Source organism: Salmo salar, chromosome 12 (genome assembly GCF_965601325.2).
Source record: "Salmo salar chromosome 12, fSalSal1, whole genome shotgun sequence".
Classification (NCBI taxonomy): domain Eukaryota; kingdom Metazoa; phylum Chordata; class Actinopteri; order Salmoniformes; family Salmonidae; genus Salmo; species Salmo salar.
Genome location: NC_138302.1, coordinates 63,417,655 through 63,442,256, shown reverse-complemented (window position 1 = coordinate 63,442,256; position 24,602 = coordinate 63,417,655). Strand labels below are relative to the sequence as shown.

The 24,602-nt window shown below is 44.1% G+C and overlaps 1 protein-coding gene across 3 annotated transcripts in view; it reads left to right on the top strand.

Moving 5' to 3' along the window:
* The first annotated feature begins 6,981 nt into the window (after positions 1–6,981).
* sarnp (SAP domain containing ribonucleoprotein) overlaps positions 6,982–24,602 on the top strand; it is a 64,589-nt gene continuing 46,968 nt past the window's right edge. For 2 of the 3 annotated variants that reach the window (XM_045691600.2, XM_014132573.3), the window contains exons 1-6: positions 6,982–7,087; positions 13,179–13,278; positions 13,746–13,786; positions 13,920–13,993; positions 14,348–14,399; positions 22,397–22,470. In XM_045691600.2, the coding sequence (XP_045547556.1) occupies positions 7,055–7,087; positions 13,179–13,278; positions 13,746–13,786; positions 13,920–13,993; positions 14,348–14,399; positions 22,397–22,470 (374 nt within the window). In that variant the 5' untranslated portion in view covers positions 6,982–7,054. The remainder of the gene's footprint in view (positions 7,088–13,178; positions 13,279–13,745; positions 13,787–13,919; positions 13,994–14,347; positions 14,400–22,396; positions 22,471–24,602) is intronic. The other variant, XM_014132575.2, reaches the window with a different exon arrangement.

The window sequence follows — 24,602 nt, the reverse complement described above, 5'->3', positions numbered from 1 at the left end:
TGACCTGTTTAAAGGTCTTGCTCACATCGGCTACCGAGAGTGTGATCACACAGTCGTCCGGAACAGCTGGTGCTCTCATGCATGCTTCAGTGTTGCTTGCCTCGAAGTGAGCATAAAAGGCATTCCGCTTATCTGGTAGGCTCTCGGCTGGGTTTCCCTTTGTAGTCCATAATAGTTTCCCGAGGTCTGCCACATCCGACGAGCGTCAGAGCCGGTGTAGTAGGATTCAATCTTAGTCCTGTATTGATGCTTTGCCTGTTTTGATGGTTTGTCTGAGGGGCGTAGCAGGATTTTTTTATAAGCGTCTGGATTAGCTTCCCGCTCCTTGAAAACGGCAGCTCTAGCCTTTTGTTCGATATGGATGTTGCGTGCAATCCATGGCATCTGGTTGGGATATGTATGTACGCTCACTGTGGGGACGACATTGTCGATGTACTTATTGAGGAAGCCGGTGACTGAGGTGATATACTCCTCAATGCCATTGGATGAATCCTGGAACATATTCCAGTCTGTGCTAGCAAAACAGTAATGTAGCATGGTTTAGATGCAGCTGCACAACATAGCTCTTAAAGGGGCAATGTCTTAACAGGGCAATGACATACTTTGTAATAGAAACAAACAATATTATTTGTGTTTTATTATTAATAATCAGGATGTTGTGTGAAATGGGGTAAATGCAGATGGACAAACCGCATGCTTCAGCCTACAGCATAGGCACTATGCTTCATCAGTTGGCCTACAGGTCATAATGCCTATTGCTAAAAGCACATCTGATAATATAGACTATGCACAGGCTATATGCATGATACAATATGTTAAAATAATTTTTACCAATCTGTTATTGGGCCCATTTCTGGAGGTGGAATTTGTTTTAGATGGTGTCAACATTTTATTAACATTCATTTTGAAGTAGAATGTCCTTTTTAAAAGTCTCCAGAACTGAGCTTATCAGTCCTTCTGCATAAAAATGATCTCTGGGAGGATCCCGGACCCCCTAAGCAAGGGGACTTGAGTTGGTCAAATTCGCTGTTTAATACATGTGCAAAATGATCCTCTTTCCCTAAAAGCATGATGGTCATGGCTTTTATTACATGAAAGGGGAGGTCAACTTAGCGATCTGAGATCGACTTAAGTTTCAGTCATGGGATTTTTGTGTTGTTGCTTTAACCCCTGTGAATGCATCCAACTGGTATTTACAACTTCACAACTGACAAATTCCCACTTTCCACTTGGTTATGAACGCAGCATAAGTCCAAATCAACACCTTAACCCTATGCACTTGAGAGGATTTGATTGATTTATAAGCAATATGGCTAAACTTCCATGTAGCCTATCAGAAGGCGAGGTTATGATTATCATATTGCTTACATATATTGAATCCACTCAGATCTCCACAAAAATGCATAGGGCGGGATTGGGCCTAAATTAGATTTTGGGCTCGATCAATTATGTTCTATTATATTGAGAAGGCAGTCGAGTGACGCTCTAACAATGGAAACGCGTGTCCTCAAATATGAAAGGCAGGTGGGAGGAAGCAAGATCAGGTGGGACCATAGAGTACCACAGAGTGAGTCATAATAGCCATAAAACCTAGCGGTCAAACGGAAACGGTTCCAATTATTTTTCCACCATTTTTCCCTATAGGGGATTTTAGAAACACTTCAAATAAACACGTCAGCCATAAACTTTTTGTTTATGGTTGACGCAGCTGGTAGGCCATTAGCTAACCTAACGTAGCAGGCGTAAAAGAAACACCTGAAACTGTTGGGGGAAGTTCTCTTCTGCACAGCTGAACCAATCCAGTAAATGTGGAGGAGGAGTAAAGATGGAGTGTCGCCTCACTAACGTCCAAAAGCGGAAATCGTGTTACAGGCTGTCTTTCCATTTCCCCTGGAAACTGGAGCATCCGTTTGTTGGGGACTCGGCAGAGGCTATCCATTAGCCAATCAGTGTTTCTCAAGGAGTTCAAAGCATGTGAATGCATCCAACTGGTATTTACGACATCACAACTAAAAACTTTCCCACATGGTTATGAGCGCAGCATCAATATACACTACATGACCAAAAGTATGTGGACACCTGCTTGTCGAACGTCTCCTTCCAAAATCATGGAAATTAATATGGAGTTTGCTCCTATAACAGCATCCACTCTTATGGGAAGGCTTTCCACTAGATGTTTGAACATTGTTGCGGGCACTTCCATTCAGCCATAAGCGCATTAGTGAGGTCGGCACTGATGTTGGGTGATTAGGCCTGACTCGCAGTCGGCGGTTCCAATTCATCCCAAAGGTGTTCAATGGGGTTGAGGTCAGGGCTCTGTGCAGGCCAGTCAAGTTCTTCCACACTGATCTCAACAAACCATTTCTGTATGGACCTTGCTTTGTGCACAGGGCCATTGTCATGCTGTAAGAGGAAAGGGCCTTCCCCAAACTGTTGCCACAAAGTTGGTAGCACAGAATCGTCTAGAATGTCATTGTATGCTGTAGCGTTAAGATTTCCGTTCACTGGAACCAAGGGGCCTAGCTTAATCATGAAAAACCGCCATAGACCATTATTCCTCCTCCACCAAACTTTACAGTTGACACTGTGAATTGGGGCAGGTAGCGTTCTCCTGCGATCCGCCAAACCCAGATTCGCCCGTCAGACTGCCATATGGTGAAGCATGATTCATCACTCCAGAGAATGCGTTTCCACTGCTCCAGTGTCTAATGGCGCCGAACTTTACACTACCCCAGCCGACGCTTGGCATTGCGCATGGTGATCTTAGGCTTGTGTGCGACTGCTTGGCCATAGAAACCCATTTCTGAAGCTCCTGACTAACCGTTCTCGTGCTGACGTTGCTTCCAGAGGCAGTTTGGAACTATATAGTGAGTGTTGCAACCGAGGACAGATCATTTTTATGAGCTTCAGCACTCCACACTCATGTTCTGTGAGCTTGTGTGGCCTACCACTTCCCGGCTGAGCCGTTGTTGCTTCTAGATGTTTCCACTTCACAATAACAGCACTTACAGTTGACTGGGGCAGCTCTAGCAGGGCAGATATTTGATGAACTGACTTGTTGGAAAGGTCGCATCCTATGCCGGTGCCACGTTGAAAGTCACTGTTCAGTAAGGCCATTCTACTGACAATGTTTGTCTATGGAGATTGTATGGCTGTGTGCTCAATTGTATACACCTGTCAGAAACTGTTTTACCTTAAATAGTCGAACCCACTAATTTGAAGGGATGTCCACATACTTTTGTATATATAGTGACCATAATTCTATCTTCCTTATTCCTGTTTACAAGCAAAAACTAAAGCCGGTAGTACCAGTGACTCACTCAATACAGAAGTGGTCAGATGATGCGGATGCTACAGGACTGTTTTGCTAGCACAGAGTGGAATATGTTCCATTATTCATCCAATGGCATTGAGGAGTATACCACCTCAGTCACCAGCTTCATCAATAAGTGCGTCAATGACGTCGTCCCCACATTGACCGTACATACATATCCCAACCAGAAGCCATGGATTACAGGCAACATCTGCACCAAGCTAGAAGCTAGAGCTGCTGCTTTCAAGGAGTGGGGCTCTAATCCAGACGCTTATAAGAAATCCTGCTATGGCCTCAGATCAACCATCAAACAGGCAAAGTATCAATACAGGACTAAGATTGAATCCTACTACACCGGCTCTGACGCTCGTCGGATGTGGCAGGGCTTGCAAACTATTACAAACTACAAAGGGAAACCCAGCCACGAGCCTACCAGACAGGATAAATGCCTTTTATGCTTGCTTCGAGGCAAACAACACTGAAGCATGCATGAGTGCACCAGCTGTTCCGGACAACTGTGTGATCACGCTCGCCGTAGCTGATGTGAGCAAGACCTTTAAACATGTCAACATTCACAAGGCTGCGGGACCAGACGGATTACCAGAACGTGTACTCCGACTATGCGCGGACCAACTGGCAAGTGTCTTCACTGACGTTTTCAACCTCTCCCTGACCGAGTCTGTAATACCTACATGTTTCAAACAGACCACCATAGTCCCTGTGCCCAAGAAAGCGAAGGTAACCTGCCTAAATTATTACCATCCCGTAGCACTCACATTGGTAGCAATGAAGTGCGTTGAAAGGCTGGTCATGGCTCACATCAACACCATCATCCCGGAAACCCTAGGCCCACTCTAATTCGCATACCGCCCCAACAGATCCACAGATTACACAATCTCAATTGCACTCCACACTGCCCTTTCCCACCTGGACAAAAGGAACACTTATGTGAGAATGCTGTGCAGCACGCAGCTCAGTGTTTGACACCATAGTGCCCACAAAGCTCATCATTAAGCTAAGTACCCTGGGACTCAGCAACTGGTTCCTGGACTTCCTGACGGGCCGCCCCCCAGGTGGTAAGGGTAGGCAACAACACATCTGACACACTGATCCTCAACACGAGGGCACCTCAGGGGTGTGTGCTTAGTCCCCTCCTGTACTCCCTGTTCACCCACGACTGCGTGGCCAAGCACGACTCCAACACCATCATTAAGTTTGCTGACGACACAATGGTGGTAGGCCTGATCACTGACAACGATGAGACGGCCTATAGCGAGTAAGTCAGAGACCTGGCAGTGTGGTGCCAGGATATCAACCTCTCCCTCAATGTGAGCAAGACTAAGTCGATTTTTGTGGACTACAGGAAAAGGAGGGCCGAACACGCCCCGATTCACATCGAGTGGGTCAAGAGTTAAGTTTCTTGGTGTCTACATCACCAACAAACTATTGTGGTCCAAACACACCAAGAAAGTTGTGAAGAGGGCACAACAACAATCCTCCACTCCACCCTCTCCGAGCTGGGCATCTCCGGCGCGGCCCACGCTTGGATTGCGTCCTACCTGACAGGTCGCTCCTACCAGGTGGCGTGGCGAGAATCTGTCTCCGCACCACGTGCTCTCACCACTGGTGTCCCCCAGGGCTCTGTTCTAGGCCCTCTCCTATTCTCGCTATACACCAAGTCACTTGGCTCTGTCATATCCTCACATGGTCGCTCCTATCATTGCTATGCAGACGACACACAATTCATCTTCTCCTTTCCCCTTTCTGACAACCAGGTGGCGAATCGCATCTCAGCATGTCTGGCAGACATATCAGTGTGGATGACGGATCACCACCTCAAGCTGAACCTCGGCAAGACGGAGCTGCTCTTCCTCCCGGGGAAGGACTGCCCGTTCCATGATCTCGCCATCACGGTTGACAACTCCCTTGTGTCCTCCTCCCAGAGTGCTAAGAGCCTCGGCGTGACCCTGGACAACACCCTGTCGTTCTCCACTAACATCAAGGCGGTGACCCGATCCTGTAGGTTCATGCTCTACAACATTCGCAGAGTACGACCCTGCCTCACACAGGAAGCGGCGCAGGTCCTAATCCAGGCACTTGTCATCTCCCGTCTGGATTACTGCAACTCGCTGTTGACTGGGCTCCCTGCCTGTGCCATTAAACCCCTACAACTCATCCAGAACGCCGCAGCCCGTCTGGTGTTCAACCTTCCCAAGTTCTCTCACGTCACCCCGCTCCTCCGCTCTCTCCACTGGCTTCCAGTTGAAGCTCGCATCCGCTACAAGACCATGGTGCTTGCCTACGGAGCTGTGAGGGGAACGGCACCTCCGTACCTTCAGGCTCTGATCAGGCCCTACACCCAAACAAGGGCACTGCGTTCATCCACCTGTGGCCTGCTCGCCTCCCTACCTCTGAGGAAGCACAGTTCCCACTCAGCCCAGTCAAAACTGTTCGCTGCTCTGGCACCCCAATGGTGGAACAAGCTCCCTCACGACGCCAGGACAGCGGAGTCAATCACCACCTTCCGGAGACACCTGAAACCCCACCTCTTTAAGGAATACCTGGGATAGGATAAAGTAATCCTTCTAACCCCCCCCCCCCCCCTTAAAAGATTTAGATGCACTATTGTAAAGTGGTTGTTCCACTGGATATTATAAGGTGTAAGTCGCTCTGGATAAGAGCGTCTGCTAAATGACTTAAATGTAAATGTAAACAACGTATTTTTCCCCTCAGGAGACTGAAAAGATTTGGCATGGGTCCCCAGATCCTCAAAAGGTTATAAAGCTGCACAATTGAGAGCATCTTGACTGGTTGTTAACTGCTCGACCTCGACCGTAAGGCGCTACAGACGGTAGTGCATACGACCCAGGACATCACTGGGGCCAAGCTTCCTGCCATTTAGGACCTATATACTAGGCGGTGTCAGAGGAAGGCCCTAAAAATTGGCAAAGACTCCAGTCACCCAAGTCATAGACTGTTCTCTCTGCTACCACACGGCAAGCGGTACCAGAGTTTCAAGTCTTGGTCCAAAAGGCTCCTTGACAGATTCCACCCCCAAGCCATAACACTGCTGAACAATTAATCAAATGGCCAACCGGACTATTTGCATCGACCCCCCCCCCCCCTTTTGTTTTTACACTGCTGCTACTCACTGTTTATTATATATGCATAGTCACTTTACCCCTACCTACATGTACAAATGGCCTTGACTAACCTGTATCCCTACACATTGACTCGGTACCGGTACCCCCTGTATATATTATTGTTATTTTGTTGTTTTATTTTTATTCTTAAGAAAATAGTTAACTACATTGTTGGTTAAGAGCTTTAAGTAAGGATTTCACGGTTATGTGTACACCTGTTGCATGTGAAAAATAAGATTTGATTTGATTTAGTGTAGCTATAAATCACTTAGTTAGCTGTGTTTACACAGGGAGGCCAATTCTGATGTTTTGCCCAATTATTGACAAAAGATCTGTTTGGTCAAAAGACCAATACTTTGGCAAAGGATAAGATATGGGCTGCCAGTGTAAATGCAACCGTAGTTGCTGTGGGAATGACGAAAAAAATTAAGTAAAAAATCTTCAAACATTTTTCGACAGATAGCAGCACCACTGAACATTTCTACCATTTCACGAGTACAAGCAGCGTATAGCCAATCATCGGTCGTTTTATTACGCCTTTCACTAAAACGCATTACCATTGGATAATTTTCTTCCGCGCTTACCCTATACAAACAAGATGGCTGGGGTTGTTGAACTCCAGAAATTGAAGGTGAGAATTATTTAAAAAGGAATAAAATCCAATACATACGTAATTCCTTATAGTCTGGCAACGTGTAAAATGTATAAGTAATTTACGTATTGTACGGTTTACCACTCCACTCACTAGATAATGTAGTTGTACGGTAGTAATACTCCGTGTGATTTGCCTGCAAATGGAAGCTAGCTACCTAAGACAGCTGTATGCCACTGTTAGCTAGCTAACTAACATGCGCACGTTCGTTACTGTAAAACATGAAATAACCGAGAGCGTCGTCATTTGACCAGCTAGTTGCATTAATTAATTTAGCTAATAAACACATTTTACCTAGCAAAGTAATTGTGTTTTTAGCTAGTTCTGGTAGCTACCTAGTTTGATTAATCAGGCTGTAATACACAATTGGTATATTATGCTTTATAGCCGATTTATGCTTGATCTGGCAATGCGAGCGGAAGTTCCGTACGGAGGGTGACACGATTGCGACGCCTCGGGTGGCTTGTGGAGGCCAAATCAAATCAAGTTTATTTGTCACATACACATGGTTAGCAGGTGTTAATGCAAGTGTAGCGAAATGCTTGTGCTTCTAGTTCCGACCATGCAGTAATATCTAACAAGTAATCTACAAATTCCACAACAACTACCTTGTACACACAAGTGTAAAGGAATGAATACGAATATGTACATAAAAATATATAAATGAGTGATGGCCGAACGGCATAGGCAAGATGTAGTAGATGGTTTGGAGTACAGTATATACATATGAGATGAGTAATGTAGGTTATGTAAACATTATCTAATATAAAGTGGCAAGTGAAATTTATTACATCAATTTTCCCATTTATTAAAGTGCCTTGAGTTGAGTCAGTATGTTGGCAGCAGCCACTCGATGTTAGTGATGGCTGTTTAACAGTCTGATGGCCTTGAGATAGAAGCTGTTTTTCAGTCTCTCGGTTCCAGCTTTGATACACCTGTACTGACCTCGCCTTCTGGATGTTAGCGGGGTGAACAGGCAGTGGCTCGGCGGTTGCCGTCCTTGATGATCTTTTTGGCCTTCCTGTGACATCGGGTGGTGTAGGTGTCCTGGAGGGCAGGTAGTTTGCACCCGGTGATGCGTTGTGCAGACCTCACTACCCTCTGGAGAGCCTTCCGAGCTTCGCACGGCGATGCTTCCTCTTCCTCTAGGAGGTTTAACGGCGGTTGGCATCCAATAACTGTTGGATTACTGCCACCTACTAGACTGAACTATAGATCCCTTTAATGTTGCTTGAAAAAAAGCATAATTAATACCATACCATCTAATACTACTCACACACAGAACAAAAACATACTCCACTATTTAAACATATTTAGTCCTACTTCAGACCAACAGTCTGAAAGGATGGAACACCAACACTTAACAGGCTCCGAAGTGGCGCAGGGGTCTAAGGCACTGCATCCTGTATCACTGTATCACATCCGGCTGTGATTGGGAGTCCCATAGGGCGGCGCACAATTGGCCCAACGTCGTCCTGGTTAGGATTTGGCTGGGATAGGCCGTCATTGTAAATAAGAATTTGTTCTAAACTGACTTGCTTGGTTAAATAATAAAATGAACTCCCTGTAACTCTGTCAAGTCTCTCTGCAGCTGCCACCACAACCTCTTTTCCGCAATTTACATTCCATCCCTGCAGTACAGTTGATAACCATTGCTATAAATGCTATAAATGCCAAAAATACAATCTCACTGAAACATATCACTTGTTGGTTTATCCACCTGTACTCGTACAGATCTACTACTCACACCACTCCTCTCAGGATCCCTCCCCGTTGATCCATCTTCCTCTACTTTCTTCACTGCCTCAGCATATGACAACTTATGCATGACTCTAACCCTGGAATCCTCAACCTGCTTCTCTCGCACGGGACATTTCTGATCCCCAGCCCCATGGGCACCCTTACAATTAACACATACAACTACTATCCCCAATGCTACACATTCCTTTGTCTCATGCCCTTCTGGACACTTCTCACACCTAGGAACCTCCCTCCTACACACTGCTGCCACATGCCCATAAGCTTGACACCTGTAACAATGTAATGTATTTGGCACAAAAGCTCGTACAGGATAACTTATATGTCCTAACATCACTTTGTCGGCCAAAGACTCAACATCAAAACTCAAAAGAACAGACTGACTCTTCTGTTTCACCACTCAAGCCACCCTGTCTGTGTCGCACCAAACGACGAGCATCACATACACCGGAATCTTCCCCTCAGTTGGTCAGCTTTCACATTTACCGCTACCCCAGTAATCACTCCTTTCAATGGCAGCCTTTTCTTGAGAGCAAAACAAATCACATCTCTTGCCCCCATTCGTTTAACACGGAGCGCCTGCTACGTCTGACCAGCAGAAACATAATTATCACAAGACCACTTCCGGTTACCCTCACCGATTCCACAGCACCCAACTCTGATTTCACCCACCCTGAAACCACAAATGGATCAGCCAAAAGGCAAGGGTCCATTTTTTTCAAAAACTTCACTCCTACTGTCAAAGACCCTTGGTGCAAGCCTCAGGCTCCGAGAACTTCACCACAACTACAATTTCTCCTCCTGTCTTCAATTCACTCTGCTTACATTTCCTACCATTCTTCTTTAACAAACCATCTCCCTTTTTCTGACATTTTTTCCCAACTCAAGTTCACCCTCTTCCTCCCTCTCTCTCTTAGACCTCCTCTGCCTCTTTTACCCTCCGTATTCCAAGTATACGTCTCCTTCTGATAATACTGCACTTCTCCTGACATACATCTTGTTCTTGCCTTGTCAAGGGATTCCATTTAACCGGCTGTCACCATCTCTGTACAATCAGCACGAACCCCTCGGGATTTTTTTATTTTATTAATTTTTTATTTCACCTTTATTTAACCAGGTAGGCAAGTTGAGAACAAGTTCTCATTTACAATTGCGACCTGGCCTAGATAAAGCAAAGCAGTTCGATAACATACAAAAACACAGAGTTACACATGGAGTAAAACAACATACAATCAATGATGCAGTAGAAAAAAATAAGACTATATACAATGTGAGCAAATGATGTGAGATAAGGGAGGTAAAGGCAAAAAAGGCCATGGTGGCAAAGTAAATAAAGTATAGCATGTAAAACACTGGAATGGTAGATTTGTAGTTTGAAGAAAGTTCAAAGTTAAAATATAAATAATATGGTGCAAAGGAGCAAAATAAATAAAATAAATAAATACAGTAGGGGAAGGGGTAGTAGTTTGGGCTAAATTATAGATGGGCTATGTACAGGTGCAGTGATCTGGGAGCTGCTCTGATAGCTGGTGCTTAAAGCTAGTGAGGGAGATAAGTGTTTCCAGTTTCAGAGATTTTTGTAGTTAGTTCCAGTCATTGGCAGCAGAGAACTGGAAGGGGAGACGACCAAAGGAGGAGTTGGCTTTAGGGGTGACCAGAGAGATATACCTGCTGGAGCGTGTGCTACAGGTGGGTGCTGCTATGGTGATCAGTGAGCGGAGATAAGGGGGGACTTTACCTAGCAGGGTCTTGTAGATGACCTGGAGCCAATGTGTTTGGCGACGATTATGAAGCGAAGGCCAGCCAACGAGAGCGTACAGGTCGCAGTGGTGGGTAGTATATGGGGCTTTGGTGACAAAACGGATGGCACTGTGATAGACTGCATCCAGCTTGTTGAGTAGGGTATTGGAGGCTATTTTGTAAATGACATCGCCGAAGTCGAGGATTGGTAGGATGGTCAGTTTTACGAGGGTATGTTTGGCAGCATGAGTGAAGGATGCTTTGTTGCGAAATAGGAAGCCAATTCTAGATTTAACTTTGGATTGGAGATGATTGATGTGAGTCTGGAAGGAGAGTTTACAGTCTAACCAGACACCTAGGTATTTGTAGTTGTCAACAAATTCTAAGTTAGAACCGTCCAGAGAAGTGATGCTGGACAGGCGGGCAGGTGCAGGCAGCGATCGGTTGAAGAGCATGCATTTAGTTTTACTTGTGTTTAGGAGCAGTTGGAGACCACGGAAGGAGAGTTGAATGGCATTGAAGCTCGTCTGGAGAGTTGTTAACACAGTGTCCAAAGAAGGGCCAGAAGTATACAGAATGGTGTCGTCTGCGTAGAGGTGGATCAGAGATTCACCAGCAGCAAGAGCGACATCATTGATGTATACAGAGAAAAGAGTTGGCCCAAGAATTGAACCCTGTCGTACCCCCATAGAGACTGCCAGAGGTCCGGACAGCAGGCCCTCCGATTTGACACACTGAACTCTGTCAGAGAAGTAGTTGGTGAACTAGGCGACGCAATCGTTTGAGAAACCAAGGCTTCTGAGTCTGCCGATGAGGATGTGGTGATTAACAGAGTCAAAAGCTTTGGCCAGGTCAATGAATACGGCAGCACAGTATTGTTTCTTATCGATGGCGGTTACGATGTCGTTTAGGACCTTGAGCGTGGCTGAGGTGCACCCATGACCAGCTCTGAAACCAGATTGCATAGCGGAGATGGTGCGGTGGGATTCAAAATGGTCGGTAATCTGTTTGTTGACTTGGCTTTCGAAGACCTTAGAAAGGCAGGGTAGGATGGATATAGGTCTGTAGCAATTTGGGTCAACAGTGTCACCACCTTTGAAGAGGGGGATGACAGCAGCTGCTTTCCAATCTATGGGAATCTCAGACGACACGAAAGAGAGATTGAACAGGCTAGTAATAGGGGTTGCAATAATTTCGGCAGATAATTTTAGAAAGAAAGGGTCCAGATTGTCAAGCCCAGCTGATTTGTAGGGGTCCAGATTTTGCAGCTCTTTCAGAACATCAGCTGAATGGATTTGGGAGAAGGAGAAATGGGGGAGGCTTGGGCGAGTAGCTGTGGGGGGTGCAGTGCTGTTGAATGCAGTAGGGGTAGTTGCATTCAACAGTGCATCCCACTTGTAAAGCAGCTGCTTCGTCTTGATGCTCTTCTTTATCAATAGCGACCGCAACGCATTTCAATTTCAAACAAGCGCGCTCTCTTTCTCCCGGATTCCTTGATTTGCTTGTTCAGACTCTGTGCCACACGGTCATGCTCCTTCCCGGAAATCCCGTACGGTGATGTCTTGTCTCCCACATTTTGTAGCAATGTGGAGGGCTCCGTATAGCTCCACATTGACATGATTGTTTGACGGTAGGTGGGTTCGGGAGGGCCTCTATAAACACAAACTCACTTTCTTGACAACAGCTCTGTTACCCAAAGCGCAAGAAGTATGAATGCTCTGGCCAGTGGTGTAAAGTACTTACGTATAAATACTTTAAAGTAATACTTAATTCGTTTTTTGGAGTACTTTACTATGTATATTTTTGACAACTTTTACTTCACTACATTATATTTAAAACCAAATACTTTTATACTTTTACTCAAGTAATATTTTACTGGGTGACTTTTACTTGAGTCATATTCTATTAAGGTATATTTACTTTTACTCAAGTATGACAATTGAGTATTTTTTCCACAACTGACCGTATCGCTATAAATGCTGTATGGCCTTTGCAGAAAACGGATGAACTTTTAATGCCTCATGTCCACCAGATACATCAAAGTCTTTGCAGCGGAAATCATTCATTGTCAATGGTACAGTCCACAATGAGACGTTGGGAGTGCCGCACTAGGCTGTGGTGTTTTCTGTGTACCGCATGCGTTCGATATTTTCAACTAGGGGTTGCTTTACTGTGCGGTGGTACAAACGAAGGTACACACAGACTTTTAGCAAGTTGAAAAGTGAAGAACATGTGCGTCAAGTACGGAAAATGCGGGCTTGACATCCAGCAAAACAAAACTCATATGCACCTGGTGAACATCGGATGTTAGCTCTTGAAAACGGCCTTCTCCCTTGCCTGGAAACTCAATTGCATTGAGTTCTATGTCAGGCAGAAGGTCTGTTGCCAATGGCTGCATTGTTGTGCCAAAACTCTTTACTTATGTGGTAGCCATGTTATTATGACTGATTTAGTACATTTTTTGTAGTTGACCCTTTTTATATAAATGTAATCAATGTTAATTGACAGCTGTATTATATGCATACGCTCTTCACTAAAAGTCTTCTACGTTTGTCGACCCTACCTTCTCCAGTTGGCTGAGCTCAAGCAGGAGTGTGCTGTGAGGGGATTGGCCGTGAAAGGAAACAAAGGTGACCTTATTGGCCGGTTGCAGGCGTACCTTGAGGAGCATGGTATGATGGACATGTCTTTCTTCCACTAACACTTACTCTTTTCTTACCAGCACTGATTGTAAAATGTAGCCTAAATTAGTCCCCCCAAAAAATTGTGTCGTACGAAGGCATAATGTTTCCCTACCCTGTGAATGATGTGATGGGGAGTTCACTTCAGTTCCAACTATTAGCATAATGTATTGTCGTGTTTAGGTGTCGGTATGTCTGTGGTTTCTTATTTTTGCTCAGTAACAAACACTTTCCTTCAGATCGACTTTTTGTCTTGATTTGTTTCTGAACTGTCATGAAATGTCTTGATTTCTCCCATAACGGAACCTTGGTTTGGTAGATGTATGTAGCATTATTCACTCCGACAGATGGGGTATACATTCTCTTCTGTACTATGCTCCGTTAAATATTCTTGTTTTTACAGCCAACTTGTCTTGAAAATGTGTAGAACATTTTGTATTTTACATTTTATGTTCCAGAAGATGAGGTGAATGAAGAGGAGGTTTTGGGAGAGTTGGAGGTAAGAATGTGAAACATGTTTAATAAAAATATTATTGTTTAAAGCTGCCTTCTTTTTTCAGAATATTTTACTCTTACAATATTTCAGAATATTTAAAATTGTGCTGATTTACATGCTTGGTGTATATTTACAGGACAATCCTAAAGAGGAGGAAATCAGTGAAACACCTGCAGAAGTGGCAGTAGAAGAGGCAGCTGTACCTGAAAAGTCAGTACTCTATTTGTTACTCACACCTACCTATTGGATGTTCCATTTCCTAATGACTGATGGTTATTATGTGATTGAAGTGGGCCTAGCCTAATCATTGTTATCGTGATTCTCATGGCAAATTCAGCAGTTTTTCAACATGTTAAGATAAAGCTTGATGTTGGCATCTTCTTTTTTTAGTTTTTGAATGTCAGTCATGATCAATTTATGTTGTCAGACGGTATGTACAAGATGTCTTTGGGGGATTATTTCACTGGACGTGCAGTGGATTATTTTAACCAATAGAGGGCAGGCTAGGTTTATAAAGTTTTCCACTGGAATGTTTATTCAACTTCACATTTTGTCTTGCTTTAGGGATGCTGAGAAGAAAGTTGTAAAGATCACTGCCCCATCAGTTGCAGATGAGGTATGTAGTACAGTATTCTAATTGTATGCATGATGCACACAATAACTGCATTAAATAGCTAGATTTAAAATCTTGTTTTCCACAATGTTCTACTCATCAACTCTGGGTCGTTCCATTTCATTCCAATCAGTTTTGACTCAGCCCATTTGATTTGACTGAAACTTTCTATATATATTTGCCCATTGTCGAAGTGGTCAGAAAGGGACTTTTTGGAACTGAAAGCCAAAACATTTAGTTGGAGGTGCTAAAAATTCACTCATTTTGTATACCCCACCCTACCATGAAACATCCATGTCTTCATCAGTGGAAAAGATAAACAGTTGAGTTTGATATAATTTAAAAGCTTACAAACAGGGTTGTCAAACAATTTAATAATTTCTAGATAAAAAAAATAAAATAAACATTGTCATTGTTTTTCTCCTTTTAACATCAATTATCTAAAAACACCTAAAGTCAGATGTTTTTCATATTCACATATTTTGTAGATTAGACCCTATTTTACGTCATCTCAGGGGTTTGTGTTGTGCCTGCCTTCGGTTGAGACACAGCATACTCTTGAATACAGGGTGGGTGTAATTTAAATAATAGAAGTATAATTCATAGAATGGGCATATCCCTTTAGACTAAGGGCTGTGGCAGTCATGACATTTTTTTCAGCTGGTTATTGTCATTCAAAAGACTGCTGGTCTCATGGTAATTGACAGTTAATGAACATAAACACATTTAGCAGCTCCATGCATACAGCTGCTGATACGCGCCTTTGGAACATCTAGATAAAAAAGTCTAACAAATCAATTTAATATACACCATCACAAAAAAATATTATTTTACACCGGTCTAAAGAAACATTATAATACAAAGAAAATGTATTTCAGAAGTAAATAATGACTTGGCCTACTGTGTGTTATCTGGATATGTGCCATTCCATAGGCTGTAGGCTTGTTCGTTTAGCAGACAAGATATGCTTATAAGTCCCGTGCCATTATTTAATATTATATGATTTTATAGTAGGAATAATATAATTTAACTTAGCAGAATAAAATAGAAAATATATTTTCCCCATTCCAGAGTGCACATATGAAGTGGCTATGTTGATCATTTGAAATAGGTCCTATATGCTAGATTTAAAGTTATTTGGCCACTTTAGTTGTGAATGATACAAACCTTAGAATGTCTTAGAAATCAGAACATACAGTATATGGGCTGCATGGCGCGACTATAGGCTATTGATGATTTCTGAAAGTCCCCCAAAAAGTTTGCGCTTTGTTCTTTGCCTCAAGTTGCATACGCTGTTCTCTCATAAAGTGATCATATACTGGACAAAAATAAGAACGCAACATGCAAAAATGTATGATTTTGTTGAGTTTCAGTTTATATAAGGAAATCAGTCAATTGAAATAAATATATTAGGCCATAATCCATGGATTTCACATGACTGGGCAGGGGGCGCAGCCATGAGTTGGCCTGGGAGGGCATAGGCCCACACACTTGGGAGCCAGGCCCAACCAATCAGAATGAGTTTTACCCCACAAAAGGGATTTATTACAGACAGAATTACTCTTCAGTTTCATCAGCTGTCTGGGTGGCTGGTCAATCCCGCAGGTGAAGAAGCTGAATATGGAGGAGTTGGGCTGGTGTGGTCTGTGGTTTTGAGGCCGGTTGGACGTACTGCCAAATTCTCCAAAATGACTTATGGTAGAAAATGTTATGTTAATTTATCTGGCAACAGCTCTGGTATACATTCCTGCAGTCATCATGCCAATTGCACGCTCCTTCAGAACTTGATACACCTGTGGCATTGTGTTGTGTGACAAAATTGCACATTTTACAGTGGCCTTTTATTGTCCCCAGCACAAGGTGCACCTGTGTAATGATCATGCTGTTTAATCAGCTTCTTGATATGCCACATCTGTCGGGTGGATGGATTATCTTGGCAAAGGAGAAATGCTCACTAACTGAGATGTAAACAAATATGTGCACAAAATTTGAGCACTCGAATAGCGAATGGAGACTGCTTAGTTTTTTTCAATCTGGGTAGCGTACTCCAGTTGTTTTCCCAACAAAACATATTTCACCAAACTATTGACAGCCCCTCTGTGTGCTCGAGAAGGAAATGAAGGAGAGATGGAAATGCACTGTGGTGAGATATTCTGTACCTAAAGGTAATGTGTCAGCCTATTAATTATATATTCAAAAACAAATGTACTATAATTGTAGGCTAACCCTGTAAGCCGACCTGAAAAATCAATAAACTAACAGCATCGCCTAGTCCTAGGCCTACATGTTCTCTCCCAGACTCATGGATAGAACGTTTGGAGGACAGCATAAGGTAGCTAACCAGTCTATCAGATATGCATAAATATACAGTCCACACTCAAAGAAGATTACTAGAATTTGTTTTATTTTGGAGTATAGGCTAGACCAATTATGTAAAGACATCTTAAATCCGTTAAAAAATTATAATAATTTCTGCCATGCGTAATATGCGGTAGGCTAGGTATTGTATAACTTATTTCAGGCTTGAGCTCATGTTATAGGCCTATGGGTATACATAAGATCTAATATGCCTTTTGGGTGTTTTTAATTAATCATCACCTTAGAATGCACTGCCCATTTGGTTGTGTTAGGCTTTGAAACAACATCCACAACGACCATGTTTTCCACTCAGTTTCAACCTGTTGATCAATCTGAACAAAAATTACAATCACACTGAGGTGAGTTTTAAAAGCAAGGAACTGTTTTGATGATGTGTTTGTGATTTATGATTTCATTTACACTGTCAGAGTGGTTAGAGGGACAATAGAGCCCTTAGTACCAGGCCATTAGCGACCTGATGGTCATTAGAGAGTTGGGTACTACCAATGTATGTCATGTGGAATTTTACTGCGGTCATAACTCACATGACCGCAGGTGTGGTGGTAATATGGTCACCGCAACAGCCCTACTGCAATTTAGTTTGTACATCATTAACATTTTAATTGAGTACACATTTTTACTTCTAATTACTACCACAATGATGGCCACCGGTCCACCCACAGTCGAATGTCAACTTAAATGGTAATGTATAATCTGTTATCCGTACAGCTTATTCGGAAAGTATTCAGACCCCTTCACTATTTTGTTACGTTACAGCCTTATTCTAAAATGGATTAAATTGATGAGGGAAAAAACAATCTACACACACAACCCCATAATGACAAAGCAAAAACAGTTTTTTAGAAATGTTTGCAATCAACTGAAATATAACATTTACATAAGTGTTCAGACCTTTCACTCAGTACTTTGTTGAAGCACATTCGGCAGGAATTACAGCCTCGAGTCTTATTAGGTATGACGCTACAGGCTTGGCACACCTGTATTTGGGGAGTTTCTGCCATTCTTCTCTGAAGATCCTCTCAAGCTCTGTCAGGTTGGATGGGGAGCCTTGCTGCACAGCTTTTTTCAGGTCTTTCCATAGATGTTCAATAGGGTTCAAGTCCAGCCTCTGGCTGGGCCACTCAAGGACACTCCTGTGTTGTCTTGGCTGTGTGCTTAGGGTTGTTGTCCTGTTGGAAGGTGAACCTTTCCTGTTGGAAGGAGGTCCTTAGCATTGTGGAGCAGGTTTTCATCAAGGATCTCTCTGTACTTTGCTCCGTTCATCTTTCCCTCGATCCTGACTAGTCTCCCAGTCCCTGCCGCTGAAAAACATCCCCACAGCATGATTCTGCCACCACCATGCTTTACTGTGGGGATGGTTCCAGGTTTCCTCTAGACGTGATGCTTGGCATTCAGGCCAAAGAGTTCAATCTTGGTTTCATCAGACCGGAGAATCTTGAGTCCTTTAGGGGTCTTTTGGCGAACTCCAAGCGGGCTATCAAATCCAAATCAGATTTTATTTGTAACATGCGCCGAATACAATAGGTGTAGACCTTATAATGAAATGCTTACTTACAAGCCCTTAACCAACAATGCTTTAATAAGTTAAGAAGAACAAAGTGTTAAATAGAAAATAAAAGTAACAAATAATTCAACAGCGGAGGTAAAATAACAAACGAGGCTACATACAGGGGTACCGGTACAGAGTCAATGTGCGGGGGCACCGGTTAGTCGAGGTAATTGAGGTAATATGTACATGTAGGTATAAAGTGACTATGCATAGATTATAAACAGAGAGTAGCAGCAGCATAAAAGGGGGTCTGGGTAGCCATTTGATTAGCTGTAGAAGCTGTTAAGAAGCCTTTTGGACCTCGACTTGGAGCTCCGGTACCGCTACCATAAAGGCCTGATTGGTGGAGTGCTGCAGAGATGGTTGTCCTTCTGGAGGGTTCTTCCATCTCGACAGAGGAACTCTGGATCTCTCTGAGTGACCATTCTTGGTCACCTCCCTGACCAAGGCCCTTCTCCCCTGATTGCTCAGTTTGGCCGGGCGGCCAGGTCTAGGAAGAGTCTTGGTGGTTCTAAACTTATTCCATTTAAGAATGATGGAGGCTAATGTGTTCTTGGGGACCTTCAATGCTGCAGAAATGTTTTGGTACCCTTCTCCAGATCGGTGCCTCGACACAATTCTGTCTGAGCTCTACAATTCCTTCGACCTCATGGCTTGGTCAACTGTGGGACCTTTATGTAGACAGGTGTGTGCCTTTCCAAATCATGTCCAATCAGTTGAATTCACCACAGGTGGACTCCAATAAAGTTGTAGAAGCCTCTCAAGGATGATCAATTGAAACAGGATGCTCCTGAGCTCAATTTTGAGTCTCATAGCAAAGGGGCTGAATACTTATGTAAATAAGGTATTTCTGCTTATTTTTTACGAATTTGCAAAAATGTCAACCTGTTTTTGCTTTGTCATTATGGGGTATTGTGTGTAGATTGATTAGATTGAGGAAATCAAACAATTCTATCGATTTTAGAATAAAACTTTAACGTAACAAAATGTGGAAAAAGTGAAGGGGTCTGAATACTTTCTGAATGCACTGTATTTCTATTATTTCAATAGGTTTCCTATGGAGGATTGACAGTATAATTTTTAATAAATGATATTCTCATTCAAGTCAACGTTCTCTGATGTGTGGACCTCCAACCGTCTTTGTGCTACCATTTAAAAGTTGACAGGTCAAAAAACTTTCTCCCATTAGCCAAAACATGACTCCCACCATGTATTCAAGAGCATTCTGTGTCTCAACCAATGGCGTGCGTGCACAACACAAAACACCCGATGATGTAAAGGGTCTAAGCTACAACATATGCGAAAATGAAAATATATACACTGCTCAAAAAAATAAAGGGGACACTTAAACAACACATCCTAGATCTGAATGAAATAAATAATCTTACTAAATACTTTTTTTCTTTACATAGTTGAATGTGCTGACAACAAAATCACACAAAAATAATCAATGGAAATCCAATTTATCAACCCATGGAGGTCTGGACTTGGAGTCACACTCAAAATTAAAGTGGAAAACCACACTACAGGCTGATCCAACTTTGATGTAATGTCCTTAAAACAAGTCAAAATGAGGCTCAGTAGTGTGTGTGGCCTCCACGTGCCTGTATGACCTCCCTACAACGCCTGGGCATGCTCCTGATGAGGTGGCGGATGGTCTCCTGAGGGATCTCCTCCCAGACCTGGACTAAAGCATCCGCCAACTCCTGGACAGTCTGTGGTGCAACGTGGCGTTGGTGGATGGAGCGAGACATGATGTCCCAGATGTGCTCAATTGGATTCAGGTCTGGGGAACGGGCGGGCCAGTCCATAGCATCAATGCCTTCCTCTTGCAGGAACTGCTGACACACTCCAGCCACATGAGGTCTAGCATTGTCTTGCATTAGGGGGAACCCAGGGCCAACTGCACCAGCCTATGGTCTCACAAGGGGTCTGAGGATCTCATCTCGGTACCTAATGGCAGTCAGGCTACCTCTGGCGAGCACATGGAGGGCTGTGCGGCCCCCCAAAGAAATGCCACCCCACACCATGACTGACCCACCGCCAAACCGGTCATGCTGGAGGATGTTGCAGGCAGCAGAACGTTCTCCACGGCGTCTCCAGACTCTGTCACATCTGTCACGTGCTCAGTGTGAACCTGCTTTCATCTGTGAAGAGCACAGGGCGCCAGTGGTGAATTTGCCAATCTTAGTGTTGTCTGGCAAATGCCAAACGTCCTGCACGGTGTTGGGCTGTAAGCACAACCCCCACCTGTGGACGTCGGGCCCTCATACCACCCTCATGGAGTCTGTTTCTGACCGTTTGAGCAGACACATGCACATTTGTGGCCTGCTGGAGGTCATTTTGCAGGGCTCTGGCAGTGCTCCTCCTGCTCCTCCTTGCACAAAGGCGGAGGTAGCGGTCCTGCTGCTGGGTTGTTGCCCTCCTACGGCCTCCTCCACGTCTCCTGATGTACTGGCCTGTCTCCTGGTAGCGCCTCCATGCTCTGGACACTACGCTGACAGACACAGTAAACCTTCTTGCCACAGCTCGCATTGATGTGCCATCCTGGATGAGCTGCCCTACCTGAGCCACTTGTGTGGGTTGTAGACTCCGTCTCATGCTACCACTAGAGTGAAAGCACCGCCAGCATTCAAAAGTGACCAAAACATCAGCCAGGAAGCATAGGAACTGAGAAGTGGTCTGTGGTCTCCACCGGCAGATCCACTCCTTTATTGGGGGTGTCTTGCTTATTGCCTATAATTTCCACCTGTTGTCTATTCCATTTGCACAACAGCATGTGAAAATTATTGTCAATCAGTGTTGCTTCCTAAGTGTACAGTTTGATTTCACAGAAGTGTGATTGACTTGGAGTTACATTGTGTTGTTTAAGTGTTCCCTTTATTTTTTTGAGCAGTATACTTATTTTTTTTTCGATAATTCAAGTTCAACGTTAAAAGAATGACATTTTTAGTAAACTTTTTTTTTCAAGAAATTATCAAATAGTTTGACAACCCTGTTTGTAAGCTTTTAAATGATATCAAACTCAACTGTTTATTTTTTCCAGTGATGAAGACATGGATGTCTCATGGTAGGGTGGGGTATGCAAAATGGGTCAACTTTGACCAACTCTTTCTGTTAAATGTTTTGGCATTCAGGTCCAAAAACTTCTACCATTTGCAAAATGCATAGAATCTTTCATTCAAATCCAAAGAGGTTCGGTCAAAAAGTTATTGAAATCAAATGGATGACCCCTCTTGTAATTCACACTGTGTTGGAATGTGAAACTGATCTATTGTAGGGCTGACGGCAATTAGTCAACTGTTCGATTGTTTGGTCGTTAGGTTGTTGATCGACCAAGATTGTTTTAGTGCTCAACTAAAACAATCTGTCGACTGACAGCCTAACGACCAAACAATTGACCAGTCGACTAATATATACATTACAAGTTTGGACACATCTACTCATTACATGTATAATAATTGTGAAGACATCAAAACTATGTAGTAAACAAAAAAGTGACTACCTGATGAAGCTCAACCAGCTTCATGAGGTAGTCACCTGGAATGCTTTTCCAATAGTCTTGAAGGAGTTCCTACATATGATAAGCACTTGTTAGCTGCTTTTCCTTCACTCTGCGGTTCAACTCATCCCAAACCATCTCAATTGGGTTGAGGTTGGGTGATTGTGGAGGCCAGGTCATCAGATGCAGCACTCCATCACTCTCCTTCTTGGTCAAATAGCCCTTACACAGCCTGGAGGTGTGTTTTGGGTCATTGTCCTGTTGAACAACAAATGATAGTCCCACTAAGCGCAATCCTGATGGGATGGCGTATTTCTGCAGAATGCTGTGGTAGCCATGCTGGTTAAGTGTGCTTTGAATTCTAAATAAATCCCTGACATTGTCACCAGCAATGGAATCCCACTATCACACCACCTCCTGCCCAAGTCAAGCACTGCTTCTTATCCCTTACGCAAATAGCCTACAGCTGTGTCTGTGTGCGGGAAACTCGTAGGGCCCAGAATATTTTATACAATGTTACAAGTTCGCTAGTAGTATGAATATTTAACTTGTATCTATTTGTGTCCACAGAGGCTGCAGAAGAGGGCAGAGCGTTTCAACCTGCCTGCTACTGCTGATAGTAAGAAAGAGGCCCGCGCTGCCAGGTGAGCCCCTGGACCGAATTACACATTATAATGGATCATATGTTGACTTTGGATAAAACTAGGGTTATACATATTTTGGATAAAACAAATGGGTTGTACTACAACCCTGGTTTTACGAATGATGAACAAGAGTTCTTACTATGCTATAAGATGTCTCCAGACAGCACCACTGAATAATAATTTATTACATTTTTTTGTATTTTATTTCCCTTTTTCTCACAAATTTCATTATATACAATTATGAACTTGTCTCATCGCTTCAACTCCCCAACGGGCTCAGGAGAGCCGAAGGTCGAGTAATGCATCCGCCGAAACATGACCCGACAAACCTTGCTCTGTAACACCCGCCTGCTTAATGTGGACCAATGTGTAGGTGAAAACGCAGTTCAACTGACGTCAGCCTGCAGGCGCCTGGCCTGCCACAAGGAGTTGCTAGAGCGCGATGAGCCAAGTAAAGCCCCCCCTGTCCAAACCCTCCCCTAACCCGGATGACGCTGGGCCAATTGTGCCCTGCCCTATTGTACTCCTGATCACGGCCGGTTGTGACACAGCCTGGGATTGAACCCAGGTCTATAGTGACGCCTCAAGCACTGCGATGCAGTGGCTTAGACCGCTGCGCCACTCAGGAGGCCACGACTGAATAATTTTCAACTTTGAAACCACCCAAGTCCTGTTTTGGCCAAGGCAGGCAGTGATTGTCCTGTGCATAACAGGAGTGTCCAAGGCGCTCCGGATACCATGCCTCTGAGGGCCAAAACGGGGCCACCAGTATGAGTTCCAGCCTGTGCTCCATCACTTTGTCCAAGACCTGTTGTAGCAGGGGAATTGGAGGAAATGCATTTTGACGAGCTCAGGGCCATTGGTGGGCCAACGGTGGGTTGTTGTTCAGAATGGAATATCAAAGAGGGCAGTGTGTTGCACTTCGAGATGCGAACAGATCTACGTGCGCTCCTCTGAACTGGCACCAAAACGCCTCTTATCACATGTAAAATGTAAAAGAGCCAGGCGAATTGTTTCCAGCTCCAAAGCATTTGACGATTTTCGGATTCTTCCCACCGACCGTTCGTTATGCGTCCCTCGTAAACTGCCCCGCCATCCCATCAGGGAGGCGTCTGTTGTTATGACAACCAGCAAGGCTACGGGACCCAGCTGGACCCCAGTTGAGAGCATGTTCGGGCTTTGCCAGAAGCATAGGCTGTGGCGACATTGCCACGTAATGGTTATCAGCCGATAAGTCTGTTTGGATGAATGCGTTGGTCTCATGAGTAATAGGCTGTGTGTCTTGTGTGCACGTATACCGGGCGGCTTTTACTGGCAATGGCAATGTGTAGCTAGTCTTCTCTTTCATGTTGCTAACAGGCAGGGAGCGGATTTCTCTGACTGTAAGATACAACACAAAGTCCCTCCCAGGATGCCTCTCAGGCCCTCCATGGTTTCTTCCCTCTGTACACCTGGGCAGCGTGCTGCTGCTGCTGAGGGCAGAAAGAATTACAGTTCCAGCCTCTCGCACCAGCTGCTGGAACGGCACAGGACACCTGTGTGGGTCTGTCCTTGGCCCGGGAAGCACTCACAAAGCGACGGCGAGGTGGCGGGCCTCCCCTGTTTTGGCGAGGCTGGTTGGGATGAGGTCGTGGAGCAGGGAAAGGAGCCCGAGGCCTGCAGAGCATGATAGCCTTGAAGGCTGCAGAGCCTTCCTGTTGCTGCTCAAATTTGTGTGTGATGGTCTCCACGAAAGGCCCGAAGAGCCCAGATACTGTGACAGGAGCATTCAGCAGCATGTTCTTCTCTCATTCTCAAATGAAATGAAATCAAGCTTTTTTTATACAGTACATTTCAGACATGGAATGCAACGCAATGTGCTTTACAGGAAAAAACTAATAAAAAACAATAAAAATAAAAGCGGCAATACGCTACATAACCAAAAGTATTAGGACACCTGCTCCTCGAACATCTCATTCCAAAATCATGGCCATTAATAATAAGGCTGCTATAACAGCCTCCACTCTTCTGGAAAGGCTTTCCACTAGATGTTGGAACATTGCTGTGGGGACTTGTTTCCGTTCAGCCACGAGCATTAGTGAGGTTGAGCCCTGATGTTGGGTGATTAGGCCTGGCTCACTGTCGGCGTTCTA